The sequence below is a fragment of the Coregonus clupeaformis genome, chromosome 37 (genome assembly GCF_020615455.1).
Source record: "Coregonus clupeaformis isolate EN_2021a chromosome 37, ASM2061545v1, whole genome shotgun sequence".
Lineage (NCBI taxonomy): Eukaryota > Metazoa > Chordata > Actinopteri > Salmoniformes > Salmonidae > Coregonus > Coregonus clupeaformis.
In genome coordinates, this window is record NC_059228.1 from 15342782 (window position 1) to 15359635 (window position 16854).

The window sequence follows — 16854 nt, forward strand, 5'->3', positions numbered from 1 at the left end:
AGTGTTACCGTTCTATTTCTCCTTCAGTTCATAGCAGCCAATGATAAGCTGTGGTTCTGGCTGGAGGTCAACTCAGTTGTGGACTTCTTCACTGTTCCTCCTGTCTTCGTATCTGTCTACTTGAACAGGAGCTGGCTGGGTAAGGATAAACCTTTTTCTCTCTCTACATCTCTCCCCATCTCTCTACAATGACTCTACAATGACTACAATGACTCACAGCAGTGAGAGAGTTCTTTCTATGGCAAAGTATTGTACATGGAATACTTCATGTCATGACAGCTCTAAATTGCCATCTATTGGACATTCTTTGCACAGCGTCCTCCACAGGTTCAGCCTGGGAAACATACAATGGCCTGGATTGTACCATGGCTAAACTTTTGTCAGTAGGCTTTGCAGCAGTAGTGTGGTGATGCTATCGTTAACATTGACCAGCTATACAGGATGATGAAAAAGGTTGAAATTGGCTTCTGTTGATAAAAATGAGCCGTTCTCTGCACTCCCACTACCTTATGCTGCAGTCTGATGTAAAAGAAGACAGAGCCCAGCCAACAGTCAACGTTCCTATAACATTAGGGAATTTGGTTGACATTTTAGAGAATTTGCATTATATTTGAATTATATTTTTAAAAAATACAAAAATAAAAGGATAAAGTGTTGAGGGGGGAGAACGTTCTCAGAACGTCCCTACTAAAGTTCTTGGAATGCAGAGGTAACCAGAAACGGTTTCCTGGGAGGTAGCTCTCCTCTGCGGTGAATCCTGAATCCTCCTCTTTATTGCTGGACGTAGTTAAAAACTGGGAGGGAAGCCATTGTTTTGAGATGGCCTAGATTTCCCTCTCCGCACTGTGAATTCATAAATTATTTATGAGTTTATCTATTCATACTCGGGAAGCCAGTGAGATTAAAAAATCACTTTGAGGGAGAATGTGTCAGATAATACAGAAGAATACACCCCCGAACAGCCCATTCACGTCACATTTTGTTTGTGTAGAGGCGGACGGACACGTTCTGTGCGTCAGACAGTGTATTTTAGGGTCATCTGGTTATAAACGGACCCACACACACAAACCACGTGTGTGAAAGAAAAATGTGTGGTTGCACTAGCGTACATTACATGTTTGTTTATTGCTGTGTGATTGTGTGTTGATGTGTTTAAGTGTGTGTTACGTAGCAACAGATATGACTGTCCCAGCGATCCATTGACTGGGTCCACACTGTGCCATAACTCTCTCTCTCTCTCTGTATGTGTGTGTTTTTGTGTGTGTGTGTGTGAGATTGGCCTATACGGTGCTATAGTGCCATGCAGGTCAAACTCTCCATTATCAATTGGTTGATATCAGAGGGGCCTCTATTATCTAGGGACAGGGTATTAGGCCAAGGTATTATTAGGATGAGCTGGTACTGGACACATATCAGAGGTCTGTAGGAAATTAGAAAGTATCAAATTATAGCAACATGACAATGATTGACGACAGGACGGAATCCGGTTTTAGTTAGAAAGTCAGATGCTTGATCTGGTACTGAAGAGGTGTTGATATTACATCAGACTCTAGCTGAGGAGCGCTCAACTCCGTTCTCTTATAACGAGGCGGAGTTGAGTTTTGATAACTGGTCGTGCGAGGCACCATCAGTCAAAGAAAAAAACTTAATTCTGAAAATGCTTACCCATACCTATGTTTGTCCTGTACAACCGTGGTCCTTCTGCAGGGTACTGACCAGTGGCGGCTCCTGAAAAAATTCTCAGGGGGGGCAATTTTTCTGATGATTTAGGTGACCTACACACATTTTAAAAAAGATATGTCCAGCAACAACATGAAGACAGGGGCAGCATATAAGTCAATACCAGAAGCATTTATTGACTGATCTGGGGAGATGGATTCCAGTTTCTGTGACAGATTATAAATAATCTCTGATGCCTTTGTTATATTAGCTTTTGGTTGAATGTACACAACGGTAACAAACAATTGGGGGAACTCACGGGGCAGATAGTAAGGTCGCAGTGACACAGAAAGCAGTTCAATGTCGGGGGTACAGAGTCGCTCTCTTACCAGGATCGATTTTCCCTGTGACTGTCAGATCGCGGTCCGCTCTGACCAGGGTGAAGCCGGCCGGCTCCACTTCTCTGTCCGGGACTCTGTCATCCAGCCAAGTCTCAGTAAATGCCAGCAAACAGGCCTCCCGATATTCGTGTTGGAAGCGCAGATTCGCTGACAACTCATCCGCTTTCCCCCTCAGTGACTGGGCATTAATCAGCAAGGTGGTGGGTAAGGGAAGTTTGTTCTGCTGTATTGGATTCCGCTGCCAGCAGCGTTTTCATTATTTAGTCCGTTCGTAGCGGGTATGTACACGATCAACAAGATCAGTCCAAAACCCACCACTGGAAATCCATGGTTGGCAGAATGTTTGTAAACTAAGTGTACAAATTAAAAACATAAAATAACGCCACTAAGTGTACAAATTAAAAACATAAGATAACGCCACACTGCAGGTCGCAACAGAGACGCTGCTACCCGCTATTTTCTTAGTTACGTTCATGGTTACGTTACGTATGACGAAAGCGCGTAAGTGCAAGCCCTCAGAAACCCATAGAGATTGTATTGAAAGCTCTGAAATTTGAAAAAAATAGATTTTACATGGGAGTCTATGACAGACTTCTGGGCGATTTTCAACCTGACTGAAATCGCCCCAAAAGTGGGGGGGGGCCATTTGAAGCACGACTTTAGCCTGATTGGACATTTAGTGGCAGTCAGATCAGATTAGAACACTGATAACTACTGTTGCCGTGATATAATTGATTAGAAAAAAAATCCCTTCCTTTTCCCGTTTGGCAGTGCGTCGCCCATATCGCCCTATTGAACACACCGCCCCTGGTACTGACATTCATACTTTTGTAAAAAACTTTTATCAAATACAACCACTGAAATGTTCCTAATTAGTGTTGCTCAACTGGAGATGTAGCGGCCTTGACGTACTACGTAAGCTGAGATTCAATTGGCACAAGCGCATTCGTGCTGAGTAAGTAAGTAGCCTTGCACGAGCCAGAACGACCCATAGGGAAGGAGCCTATCTCCTGTTTCTGTAGCGTGAGGCAGCTTGATGTACCAGTACCCCCCTGGACAAGGATGCTAGTCTGTTGCAGGGACCTACCCCCAATCAATCTCCCTAATGCTGAGTGCCAAGCAGAGGAATCAGGGCCCATTTTTACAGTCTTTGGTATGACTCGGCCAGGGATTGAACACACAACCTTTATAATCTCAGGGCGGACACTGTAACCACAAGGTCACATTTTTACAAGTATCGACTGATGTGACAATGTTGTTGCTAGCACATCGTGTGACCAGTTATCAAAACTCAACTCTGCCTCAATATAAGAGAACGGAGTTGAGCGTTCCTCAGCTAGGTTAGGGTTATTCCAATGGTACTGTAGAGATGTTAGCAGGTAGATGTTACATCAGACTTTAGGGTTAGTCCAATGCAGTGGTATTCAAATTCGGGGTCACGACCCCTAGTGGGGTCGCGGGGGAACTGCAGTGGGGTCGGCACATTTTTTTCTTCAATTAAGAGTACAGATTATTGTATGGGACAACATACAACAAAAACATATATAGATATATATTTAGGTAATGTATTTATTGGTTTCTTGTACTTTTGATAAGAGATAAAAATGTAATGAATTGAATGTTATTTGTTTATGTAAAAATCTAAATTGACCAATTTTAAGGTTGTGTAATTAGATTTGGGGTAGGGTGGGGTCGCGAGAAATTCTTATGGAGATGAAATGGGGTCCCCAGAAATTCTGCAGAAAAAAATTGGGTCCAATGGTACTGTAGAGGTATCAGGTACGTGTTACATCACACTCTAGGTCCAACATGAATAACCTGTCCAGTGGTTGGTGACTAAGTGACATGTCATTGGTCACCATAGCAACACCCACCCGTAGTATGCGTTCCAGCAGGTATATCTCACTGGTCATCCCCAAAGCCAACACCTCCTTTGGCCGCCATTCCTTCCAGTTCTCTGCTGCCAATGACTGGAACGAACTGCAAAAATCTCTGAAGCTGAAGACACTTATCTCCCTCACTAACTTTAAGCATCAGTTGTCAGAGCAGCTTACAGATCACTGCACCTGTACACAGTCCATCTGAAATTAGCCCACCCAACTACCTCATCCCCATATTGTTATTTACATTGTTATTTATTTTGCTCATTTGCACCCCAGTATCTCTATTTGCACATCATATTCTGCACATCTTTTACTCCACTGTTAATACTAAATTGTAATTTTTTTCCACTATGGCCTATTTATTGCCTTACCTCCATAACTTACTACATTTGCACACACTGTATATATATTTTCTATTATGTTATTGACTGTACGTTTTGTTTATTCCATATGTAACTCTGTGTTGTTGTTGTTTTTATCGCACTGCTTTGCTTTATCTTGGCCAGGTTGCAGTTGTAAATGAGAACTTGTTCTCAACTGGCTTACCTGGTTAAATAAAGGTGGAATAAAATAAATAATAAAGAAAGAAATGTCTAATGTCCCCACATCCATCTCTATTGTGTTAAGCTCCAGTGGGAAGTTGAAAGAATTGCAATGGCTTCAGTGAAGCAATGGCTTCACTGATAATCAATAGACAGATCCATCATTGTTTTGAGTGGACATCAATTCTATTTCCATGTCACTAATTGTGTTGAGTCTCCAGTCGTCTGTTTCAGAGGAAAACAATGAGGATGTTAACAGTTTTACATCAATCCCTGTGGACTCATTCAGTTTGCTCTCTCTGTGTGACTTAATGCTATGTAACACACACATTACTAGGTGATAGCGGATCATAATTATTACAGTACATCACATTTTAGTAGCCTACTCCATTCTCCACCAGAGGACTACCCTACTCTATGTATTTCTCATTTCCCAGTAATGTTCTTTCACCTTCTGCCAAATTGGCTTTTAATTAAGAGGGTAGAGAAACGTGCAGCTAATCTAAAAAGACACGCAGCATTCCTCCATGGAAATAAGAAAGGAATCTTCTTAAACTACATGAAGTGGGTATCCCTCCCTCGAGAGAGAGGACCATAGCCAGGATAGCTGTGTTGGATTAGCATACACACGGCTTTTTGAAAGATGCTAGCTAGCTGCTAGCCCCAGAGACCCAACACTCATGTCCCTCACCCTCTCCCCAATTAATTCCAGTCCTGCTAGGGCTTCACTGCCTTTCTTTCTCTCGTAGAAAGAGCAGAGCTGTCAGAGAATGTTAAGGCAGCTTTTAAATGACAGTAGAAGTGGGAAATATAGGAGTAACTATATCGACTGTATAAATATAGGAGTAACTATAGACTGTATAAATATAGGAATAACTATAGACTGTATGAATATAGGAATAACTATAGACTGTAAATATAGGAATAACTATAGACTGTATGAATATAGGAGTAACTATAGACTGTATAAATATAGGAGTAACTATAGACTGTAAATATAGGAATAACTATAGACTGTATAAATATAGGAGTAACTATAGACTGTAAATATAGGAATAACTATAGACTGTATAAATATAGGAGTAACTATAGACTGTAAATATAGGAATAACTATAGACTGTATAAATATAGGAATAACTATAGACTGTAAATATAGGAATAACTATAGACTGTATAAATATAGGAGTAACTATAGATTGTATAAATATAGGAATAACTATAGACTGTAAATATAGGAATAACTATAGACTGTATAAATATAGGAGTAACTATAGACTGTAAATATAGGAATAACTATAGACTGTATAAATATAGGAGTAACTATAGACTGTATAAATATAGGAATAACTATAGACTGTAAATATAGGAATAACTATAGACTGTATAAATATAGGAGTAACTATAGACTGTATAAATATAGGAGTAACTATAGAGTGTATAAATATAGGAATAACTATAGACTGTATAAATATAGGAATAACTATAGACTGTATAAATATAGGAGTAACTATAGACTGTATAAATATAGGAGTAACTATATAGACTGTATAAATATAGGAGTAACTATAGACTGTATACATATAGGAGTAACTATAGACTGTATAAATATAGGAATAACTATAGACTGTATAAATATAGGAGTAACTATAGACTGTATAAATATAGGAGTAACTATAGACTGTATAAATATAGGAGTAACTATAGACTGTAGAAATAGAGGAGTAACTATAGACTGTAAATATAGGAATAACTATAGACTGTATAAATATAGGAGTAACTATAGACTGTATAAATATAGGAATAACTATAGACTGTAAATATAGGAATAACTATAGACTGTATAAATATAGGAGTAACTATAGACTGTATAAATATAGGAGTAACTATAGACTGTATGAATATAGGAATAACTATAGACTGTAAATATAGGAATAACTATAGACTGTATAAATATAGGAGTAACTATAGACTGTATAAATATAGGAATAACTATAGACTGTAAATATAAGAATAACTATAGACTGTATAAATATAGGAGTAACTATAGACTGTAAATATAGGAATAACTATAGACTGTATAAATATAGGAGTAACTATAGACTGTAAATATAGGAATAACTATAGACTGTATAAATATAGGAGTAACTATAGACTGTATGAATATAGGAGTAACTATAGACTGTAAATATAGGAATAACTATAGACTGTATAAATATAGGAATAACTATAGACTGTTAATATAGGAATAACTATAGACTGTATAAATATAGGAATAACTATAGACTGTATAAATATAGGAATAACTATAGACTGTAAATATAGGAATAACTATAGACTGTATAAATATAGGAGTAACTATAGACTGTATAAATATAGGAATAACTATAGACTGTAAATATAGGAATAACTATAGACTGTATAAATATAGGAGTAACTATAGACTGTATAAATATAGGAATAACTATAGACTGTAAATATAGGAATAACTATAGACTGTATAAATATAGGAGTAACTATAGACTGTAAATATAGGAATAACTATAGACTGTATAAATATAGGAGTAACTATAGACTGTAAATATAGGAATAACTATAGACTGTATAAATATAGGAGTAACTATAGACTGTAAATATAGGAATAACTATAGACTGTATAAATATAGGAGTAACTATAGACTGTATACATATAGGAATAACTATAGATTGTATAAATATAGGAGTAACTATAGACTGTATAAATATAGGAGTAACTATAGACTGTATAAATATAGGAATAACTATAGACTGTATAAATATAGGAATAACTATAGACTGTATAAATATAGGAATAACTATAGACTGTAAATATAGGAATAACTATAGACTGTATAAATATAGGAGTAACTATAGACTGTAAATATAGGAATAACTATAGACTGTATAAATATAGGAGTAACTATAGACTGTAAAGATAGGAATAACTATAGACTGTATAAATATAGGAGTAACTATAGACTGTAAATATAGGAATAACTATAGACTGTATAAATATAGGAATAACTATAGACTGTAAATATAGGAATAACTATAGACTGTATAAATATAGGAGTAACTATAGACTGTATAAATATAGGAATAACTATAGACTGTAAATATAGGAATAACTATAGACTGTATGAATATAGGAGTAACTATAGACTGTAAATATAGGAATAACTATAGACTGTATAAATATAGGAGTAACTATAGACTGTATAAATATAGGAATAACTATAGACTGTAAATATAGGAATAACTATAGACTGTATAAATATAGGAGTAACTATAGACTGTATAAATATAGGAATAACTATAGACTGTATAAATATAGGAATAACTATAGACTGTATAAATATAGGAGTAACTATAGACTGTATAAATATAGGAGTAACTATATAGACTGTATAAATATAGGAGTAACTATAGACTGTATAAATATAGGAGTAACTATAGACTGTATAAATATAGGAATAACTATAGACTGTATAAATATAGGAGTAACTATAGACTGTATAAATATAGGAGTAACTATAGACTGTATAAATATAGGAGTAACTATAGACTGTATAAATAGAGGAGTAACTATAGACTGTAAATATAGGAATAACTATAGACTGTATAAATATAGGAGTAACTATAGACTGTATAAATATAGGAGTAACTATAGACTGTATAAATATAGGAATAACTATAGACTGTAAATATAGGAATAACTATAGACTGTATAAATATAGGAGTAACTATAGACTGTAAATATAGGAATAACTATAGACTGTATAAATATAGGAGTAACTATAGACTGTATAAATATAGGAATAACTATAGACTGTAAATATAGGAATAACTATAGACTGTATAAATATAGGAGTAACTATAGACTGTATAAATATAGGAGTAACTATAGAGTGTATAAATATAGGAATAACTATAGACTGTATAAATATAGGAATAACTATAGACTGTATACATATAGGAGTAACTATAGACTGTATAAATATAGGAATAACTATAGACTGTATAAATATAGGAGTAACTATATAGACTGTATAAATATAGGAGTAACTATAGACTGTATACATATAGGAGTAACTATAGACTGTATACATATAGGAGTAACTATATAGACTGTATAAATATAGGAGTAACTATAGACTGTATAAATATAGGAGTAACTATAGACTGTATAAATATAGGAATAACTATAGACTGTATAAATATAGGAGTAACTATAGACTGTATAAATATAGGAGTAACTATAGACTGTATAAATATAGGAGTAACTATAGACTGTATAAATAGAGGAGTAACTATAGACTGTAAGTATAGGAATAACTATAGACTGTATAAATATAGGAGTAACTATAGACTGTATAAATATAGGAATAACTATAGACTGTAAATATAGGAATAACTATAGACTGTATAAATATAGGAGTAACTATAGACTGTATAAATATAGGAGTAACTATAGACTGTATGAATATAGGAATAACTATAGACTGTAAATATAGGAATAACTATAGACTGTATAAATAGAGGAGTAACTATAGACTGTAAATATAGGAATAACTATAGACTGTATAAATATAGGAGTAACTATAGACTGTATAAATATAGGAGTAACTATAGACTGTATAAATATAGGAATAACTATAGACTGTAAATATAGGAATAACTATAGACTGTATAAATATAGGAGTAACTATAGACTGTAAATATAGGAATAACTATAGACTGTATAAATATAGGAGTAACTATAGACTGTAAATATAGGAATAACTATAGACTGTATAAATATAGGAGTAACTATAGACTGTATGAATATAGGAGTAACTATAGACTGTAAATATAGGAATAACTATAGACTGTATAATTATAGGAGTAACTATAGACTGTATACATATAGGAATAACTATAGCCTGTATAAATATAGGAGTAACTATAGACTGTATACATATTGGAGTAACTATAGACTGTATAAATAAGGAGTAACTATATAGACTGTATTAATATGGTCGTAACTATAGACTGTGTAAATATATTAGTAACTATACACTGTGTAAATATAGGAGTAACTAAAGACTGAATAAATATAGGAGTAACTATAGACTGTATAAATATAGGAGTAACTATAGACTGTATACATATAGGAGTAACTATAGACTGTATAAATATAGGAGTAACTATAGACTGTAAATATAGGAGTAACTATAGACTGCGTAAATATAGGAATAACTATAGATTGTATAAATATAGGAGTAACTATAGACTGTATAAATATAGGAGTAACTATAGACTGTATAAATATAGGAATAACTATAGACTGTATAAATATAGGAATAACTATAGACTGTATAAATATAGGAATAACTATAGACTGTAAATATAGGAATAACTATAGACTGTATAAATATAGGAGTAACTATAGACTGTAAATATAGGAATAACTATAGACTGTATAAATATAGGAGTAACTATAGACTGTAAAGATAGGAATAACTATAGACTGTATAAATATAGGAGTAACTATAGACTGTAAATATAGGAATAACTATAGACTGTATAAATATAGGAATAACTATAGACTGTAAATATAGGAATAACTATAGACTGTATAAATATAGGAGTAACTATAGACTGTATAAATATAGGAATAACTATAGACTGTAAATATAGGAATAACTATAGACTGTATGAATATAGGAGTAACTATAGACTGTATTAATATAGTAGTAACTATAGACTGTATAAATATAGGAGTAACTATAGACTGTATAAATATAGGAATAACTATAGACTGTAAATATAGGAATAACTATAGACTGAATAAATATAGGAGTAACTATAGACTGTATAAATATAGGAGTAACTATAGACTGTATACATATAGGAGTAACTATAGACTGTATAAATATAGGAGTAACTATAGACTGTAAATATAGGAGTAACTATAGACTGCGTAAATATAGGAATAACTATAGACTGAATAAATATAGGAGTAACTATAGACTGTATAAATATAAGAGTAACTATATACTGTATAAATATAGGAGTAACTATAGACTGTATACATATTGGAGTAACTATAGACTGTATAAATAAGGAGTAACTATATAGACTGTATTAATATAGTAGTAACTATAGACTGTGTAAATATACGAGTAACTATACACTGTGTAAATATAGGAGTAACTATAGACTGAATAAATATAGGAGTAACTATAGACTGTATAAATATAGGAGTAGCTATAGACTGTATACATATAGGAGTAACTATAGACTGTAAATATAGGAGTAACTATAGACTGTATACATATAGGAGTAACTATAGACTGTATACATATAGGAGTAACTATAGACTGTATAAATATAGGAATAACTGTAGACTGTATAAATATAGGAATAACTATAGACTGTATAAATATAGGAGTAACTATAGACTGTATAAATATAGGAGTAACTATAGACTGTATAAATATAGGAATAACTATAGACTGTATAAATATTAAGAGTAACTATATAGACTGTATAAATATAGGAGTAACTATAGACTGTATAAATATAAGAGTAACTATTGACTGTATACATATTGGAGTAACTATAGACTGTATAAATAAGGAGTAACTATATAGACTGTATAATAAGATGTCAGGGTTTTCTGCATTATGGAGACATGCAAAATGCCATTATAGGAGAAGGTTTAAGCAGTGTTGTAATAGCTCAACCTTTTCATTCAAAGCCATATTACATAATATCCCAATATTACTTCTGGAGCCTGTGTATTGTCTCTTAATGTTTTGTACCATCCATGTCTCTCCATATCCACATCACTACTGCCCTCTGCTGGTGATGGTAGTGTACTGTCTGTGTTGATCTCTGAAGAGGTTTACAGACTAGTACAGTATGTGGCATGCTATCAGTGTGTGTATGTGTGTGTGTGTTATAATCCTGACTGGCTGGACATAGTGTATTATCCCTGTTGTAACATGGTCATCCCCAGGCTGATGATTGATAGAAGACTCCAGTGTGTGTGTTTACTGCCAGTGAAACGTGACAGAGGGAAGGGGGCTTGGCACATACCCACAGATTATTATGATGTTCCTTGCAGTGTTGTTGCATGTGTAGCAGATGTGGGCTAGTTAGCATACTAGTAGCCATCATGCAGTGACGTCACATGCCCTGAAACCTACAGTGTTGCACTCGCCCAACAAGGACCCATGGTCTTGGTAGGGAAATGATTAGCACGCTAACTTCCTCTTTCCTGCTCTACCTGTTCAGTAGTACAGATAGTTCTATTGCTCTGAGCTGATGTCAGTACAAATACCATTCAGCTTTATCCCCATGTACTGTAACTACTGTCCATACATCTGATATCTGCCAGTGACAGCACGGCATTTGTGATTAAATACAGATTATCTCTCTCTGTGTCTCTCTCTCTCTCTCTCTCTCTCTCTCTCTCTCTCTCTCTCTCTCTCTCTCTCTCTCTCTCTCTCTCTCTGTCTCTCTCTCTCTGTCTCTCTCTCTCTCTCTCTCTCTCTCTCTCTCTCTGAATGGGTTCAGTCACTTTTAAAAACGCCTCACCTCTGAACACAGCCCCTTATTGGTGGGAGAAACATCCACATGACTCTCTGTAGGTACACCAGAGAGGGCAAAGGGAAATCTGTTTGGGCTGTTCAGATTATTAACAGATCCTCTTCTGTGTCACAGCTTATATCAGACCAGACCGGGACACAGTTTGTACCAGACAGGTACATGGAGGCTTTGTCTGTCACTGTCTGGTTCTCTTCTGCACGCGCAGCACATGATTCTGGACCTTTTGTCAGGTGTTCTATGAACGCAATTCTACCTGGAAAATCTCTACTTGTCTGTCTTCCAAATAATATTTATTTATCCATTGCCTCCTTCAAGAAACTGTTCTTCATCTCTTCCTTTGAGACACTCTTGTACACACAGCGTTGGACCTTAGAACTAGAGAGTAGGACTTCTGAAGAATTAAAACTTAGTTCCACTCTACAGAAAGACAAGGACCCTAAAGAGAAACTCCCGGAGACTCTACAATAGATAACTAAGTATCTGTGATCGGTAGCGATGATCCCTACTAAGCTCCTGATGTACCGGGGTCCACGCGGCGGTGCCCCTCGCTCCGAGGCCCGTGGAGACGCGTTCAGGAGAAAGAAGTCGTGTGGAGAGTTGTTTCAGAAAGGGTACAGGGTGAGGCTGGGGCCTCGTGGAGTGGCTATGGAGAAGGAGAGGCAGAAGGGACCATATCTTGCTCTCTGGACCTCTCTGAGCTTTCTCTGCAAATGGGGTAAGAATAGAGATCTAGGGCCATAGTTATTCTATGTGGGGTAAGAATGGTAAAATATGGGGTCGGGGTCATGTTCAAACAGTCTGTCTGGTCCAGTATATGCTTCCTCTCCAAATGGGGTGTGAATAGAGATCTATGGCCATAGTCCCCCTGTCTGGTCCTGTCTGTGATTCCTAGTTCTATAAACTATGTTTAAGCAATCTACATTGTCCTGTCTGCGCTTCTGCTTAAAATGGGGTCTGGGCCCTGCTCAAACAATCTATCTAGTTCATCTCCAGATGCGGTAAGGACAGGGTCTCTATGGAAACACTCGTTGTGGTTATGATTTTTATTCTTTACTCTGCTCCTGCAGTGTGGTTGCCTGGCTACCCAAACTCCTTGCTCCGGCCAAACGCTACGCCCTGCCCATGGACGTTAGTTTCTTCTCCGCAATGGATCTGGATCTGAGTACGTTTTAGACTGTCTGATTGGTCCCAGAAACCGATGGGTTGGGCCAGAGCCAGAACACACGTGGGTAAAACAACGTTTTTGAAAATTCGCCATTGGTTAGAGCTGATCCAATCGCTGATGACTTTGTTTTTTACAAGACCCCTAATTTTGACGTCACCACAAACGTCTTTGGTGATGTCAGTCAGACTGAAGTATGTAGCGAACATAGAGCAGCGGAATCATTCAGTTTGAGTCGTCAGGCAAGCAGTGAGGTTCCAATGGCTTAGTTTGTTGGAAAATCGTGTTTGTAGCATCTGGGTTGTGGATTTAATTCCCGCATGGGCCGCGTATACTAAATATTTGTGGTAGCTGTAAGTTGCCTCACTAAGACTTGTGTTTACAGGATGTATCTGTCTACACCACGAATGAAACTTTGAACAGATCTAAAAAATACAGAGAGATTAGACTTTAATCTCGGAAACCCAAAACTAAAATATTGCGTAATTGCGTCAGATGTCGATTACATTCTGGGGGGAGATGTATAAAATAAATATACTAACCAGACTAGAGAAGTCTCCACCCCCTAAACAGACGTTTCAGTCAAGTGTGTGGGCCAAATCTCCCCTCCCCTTCTGAAATTCGAAAGATGCAAAATCGTGATTTGTCCATCTACACACCAGAACAAAGTTCCTTGTTAGTCGTCACATCCCACAGTCTGTTTACAGATACTACGACACCATCCCATGTTACGTACGTATGTCCACGAAATATTAAACTTCAAGGAAATGTTTCAAAATTAATCTGGTCAACATCGGCCTGCCCTTCCCTTACTGGTGTAAATTATTCCATATACACACACCAAACACACACACACACACACACACACACACACACACACACACACACACACACACAGTGGATCAGAGCATGGGTATATATTGGTGTTATGTAAACTGCCATTGAGGCAGGTGTTGCATTGTTTCTTTAATCCCTGGGTGAGCTCATTTTGAATTCCGACTGAGGCACATGTAGGACTGAGTATAAAAAAACATTAGGAACACCTTCCTAAAATTGAGTTGCACACAGTATAGCTACTGCACAGTAGGCAGTATGTACAGTGCATTCGGAAAGTATTCAGACCCCTTCCCTTTTTCCACTTTGTGACGTTACAGCCTTATTGTATATAAATAAAATAAAATAAATACCTAAGTATTTAGACCCTTTGCTATGAGACTCGAAATTGAGCTCCGGTGCATCCTGTTTCCATTGATCATCCTTGAGATGTTTCTACAACTTGATTGGAGTCCACCTGTGGTAAATACAATTGATTGGACATGATTTGGAAAGGCACACACCTGTCTATATAAGGTCCCACAGTTGACAGTGCATGTCATAGCAAAAACCAAGCAATGAGGTCAAAGGAATTGTCCGTAGAGTTCCGAGACAGGATTGTGTCGAGGCACAGATATGGGGGAAACCTGGCACCATCCCTACGGTGAAGCATGGTGGTGGCAGCATTATGCTGTGGGGATGTTTTTCAGTGGCAGGGACTGGGAGACTAGTCAGGACCGATGGAAAGATTAACGAAGCAAAGTACAAAGAGATCTTTGATGAAAATCTGCTCCAGAGCGCTCAGGACCTCAGACTGGGGTAAGGGGTTCACTTTCCAACAGGACAACAACCCTAAGCACATAGCCAAGACAACGCAGGAGTGGCTTCGGGACAAGTATCTGAATGTCCTTGAGTGGCCCAGCCCGGACTTGAACCCGATCAAACATCTCTGGAGAGACCTGAAAATAGCTGTGCAGCGATGCTCCCCATCCAACCTGACAGAGCTTGAAAGGTGCTTAAACAAAGTACTGAGTAAAGGGTCTGAATACCTATGTAAATGTAATACTTCCGTTTTTTAAATTTTTTTGACATTTGCAAAACTTAAAAAAAAAACTGTTTTTGTTTTGTCATTATGTGTAGATTGATGAGGGGAAAAAAATTATTTTATCGATTTTAGAATAAGGCTGTAACATAAAATGTGGAAAATGTCAAGGGGTCTGAATACCTTCCGAATGCATTTGTATATATGAAGAATACAGTACTGTATGTATGCTTAACGTACAGATGTAGGATCTTAATTTGAGCCAGAAAATAGTCCTGCAGCAACAGAAAAAGTGATTTATCATGTGGATTAAAATTAATGAACATTTTTTGTAGGGGTTGATACATTTTTCGTTAGGGAAAATGAAGTCTGACATTTTAAAGTGGAAATTACAAAGGTACATTTTTAAACCTTGAATACACTATAAGTTTGCATTTCCTGTAGTGCAGGTAAATTCCGGGCAATGTTTGCTGCCCACACAAGTGATTTCTTACTAAATATTTTGGTGATATATCGACAATGTTTTGACTAACATGGACTTTCTCAGGTGTTCTTGTTCTGTCCAGTATTGTCATGTCATTTTTATGGTCAGCTCTTGTGTGATGTATGGTGTGCGTAAAACACTATCCTTTTATAGTATGTATGATTATTAACCTTTATTCATCTCTCTCTCTCTCTCTCTCTCTCTCTCTCTCTCTCTCTCTCTCTCTCTCTCTCTCTCTCTCTCTCTCTCTCTCTCTCTCTCTCTCTCTCTCTCTCTCTCAGGTTTAAGATTCCTGAGAGCCTTGAGATTGATACAGTTCTCAGAAATTTTACAGTTTTTGAATATCTTAAAAACAAGGTAAGTATTAGGGCTTTCATTGGTCTACCGCCACCAATCCAGCACCACACCAACTATCTACAGAATCCATCTGACATAGAAGCTCGGGTCAGGTTTGCTCTCTGTCTAGATGCTGTGGTAACACTTTATTTTACAGTCCTGTTGCAGACTTATTCTAAGATATTTGAACTTATGTGGTAACAACTTCAAAGCATGCAGGGAAAGGGGGATACCTAGTCAGTTGTACAACTGAATGCGTTCAACTGAAATGTGGCTTCTGCATTTGAGCACCAGATACAAATTTTACATGTACATTTTAGTCATTTAGCAGACGCTCTTATCCAGAGCGACTTGCAGTAGTGAGTGCATTTTGTACTTTTTCGTACTGGTCCCCTGTGGGAATCGAACCCACAACCCTGGCGTTGCAAGTGCCATGCGCTCCCAACTGAGCCACATGGGACACATTGTATAGCAGCTCCCGCAGTGCTTGTTCCAATGAATCTCACTCATATCTTCTGAAATTGTTATGTAATAACTATTTATTTGAACTTCCATTTTCCCATGTAGTGGCTGAGTAAATAGCAGGACTGTACAGTAAAGTGTCACTGAGGTTTTTTCTAGATGACTGTTTGGCCCAGCGTGCCTCTCCTCTCCTTTCTGGACTGTTGACACTGTAAACACAGAGTTGTTGAGTAATGTACAGTAATCCTCTCTTTCTGTGGTTTGGCACTAACGTAGGTGGGGGAGGGATAGATAGAGAGGGAGGGAGGGAGAGAGATAAAGGGAAAGGGAGAGAGAGAGAAAGGGAAAGGGAGAGTGTATGATAAATGTAGACAGATCCTGAACTAAAGCATGACACTATTACAGCAGGGCAAGAACAGACACTGTGGTAGCTGTTGACTATATGTAGGAAACACAAC

General features: G+C 36.7%; 1 protein-coding gene across 13 annotated transcripts in view; it reads left to right on the forward strand.

Moving 5' to 3' along the window:
* The window catches only part of LOC121553222 (calcium-activated potassium channel subunit alpha-1), a 333643-nt gene that overhangs the window by 223260 nt on the left and 93529 nt on the right, over nt 1-16854 (forward strand). For all 13 annotated transcript variants that reach the window (XM_041866233.2, XM_041866231.2, XM_041866235.2 and 10 more), the window contains exons 5-6: nt 28-139; nt 15880-15955. In XM_041866233.2, coding sequence (XP_041722167.1) covers nt 28-139; nt 15880-15955 — 188 coding nt within the window. The remainder of the gene's footprint in view (nt 1-27; nt 140-15879; nt 15956-16854) is intronic.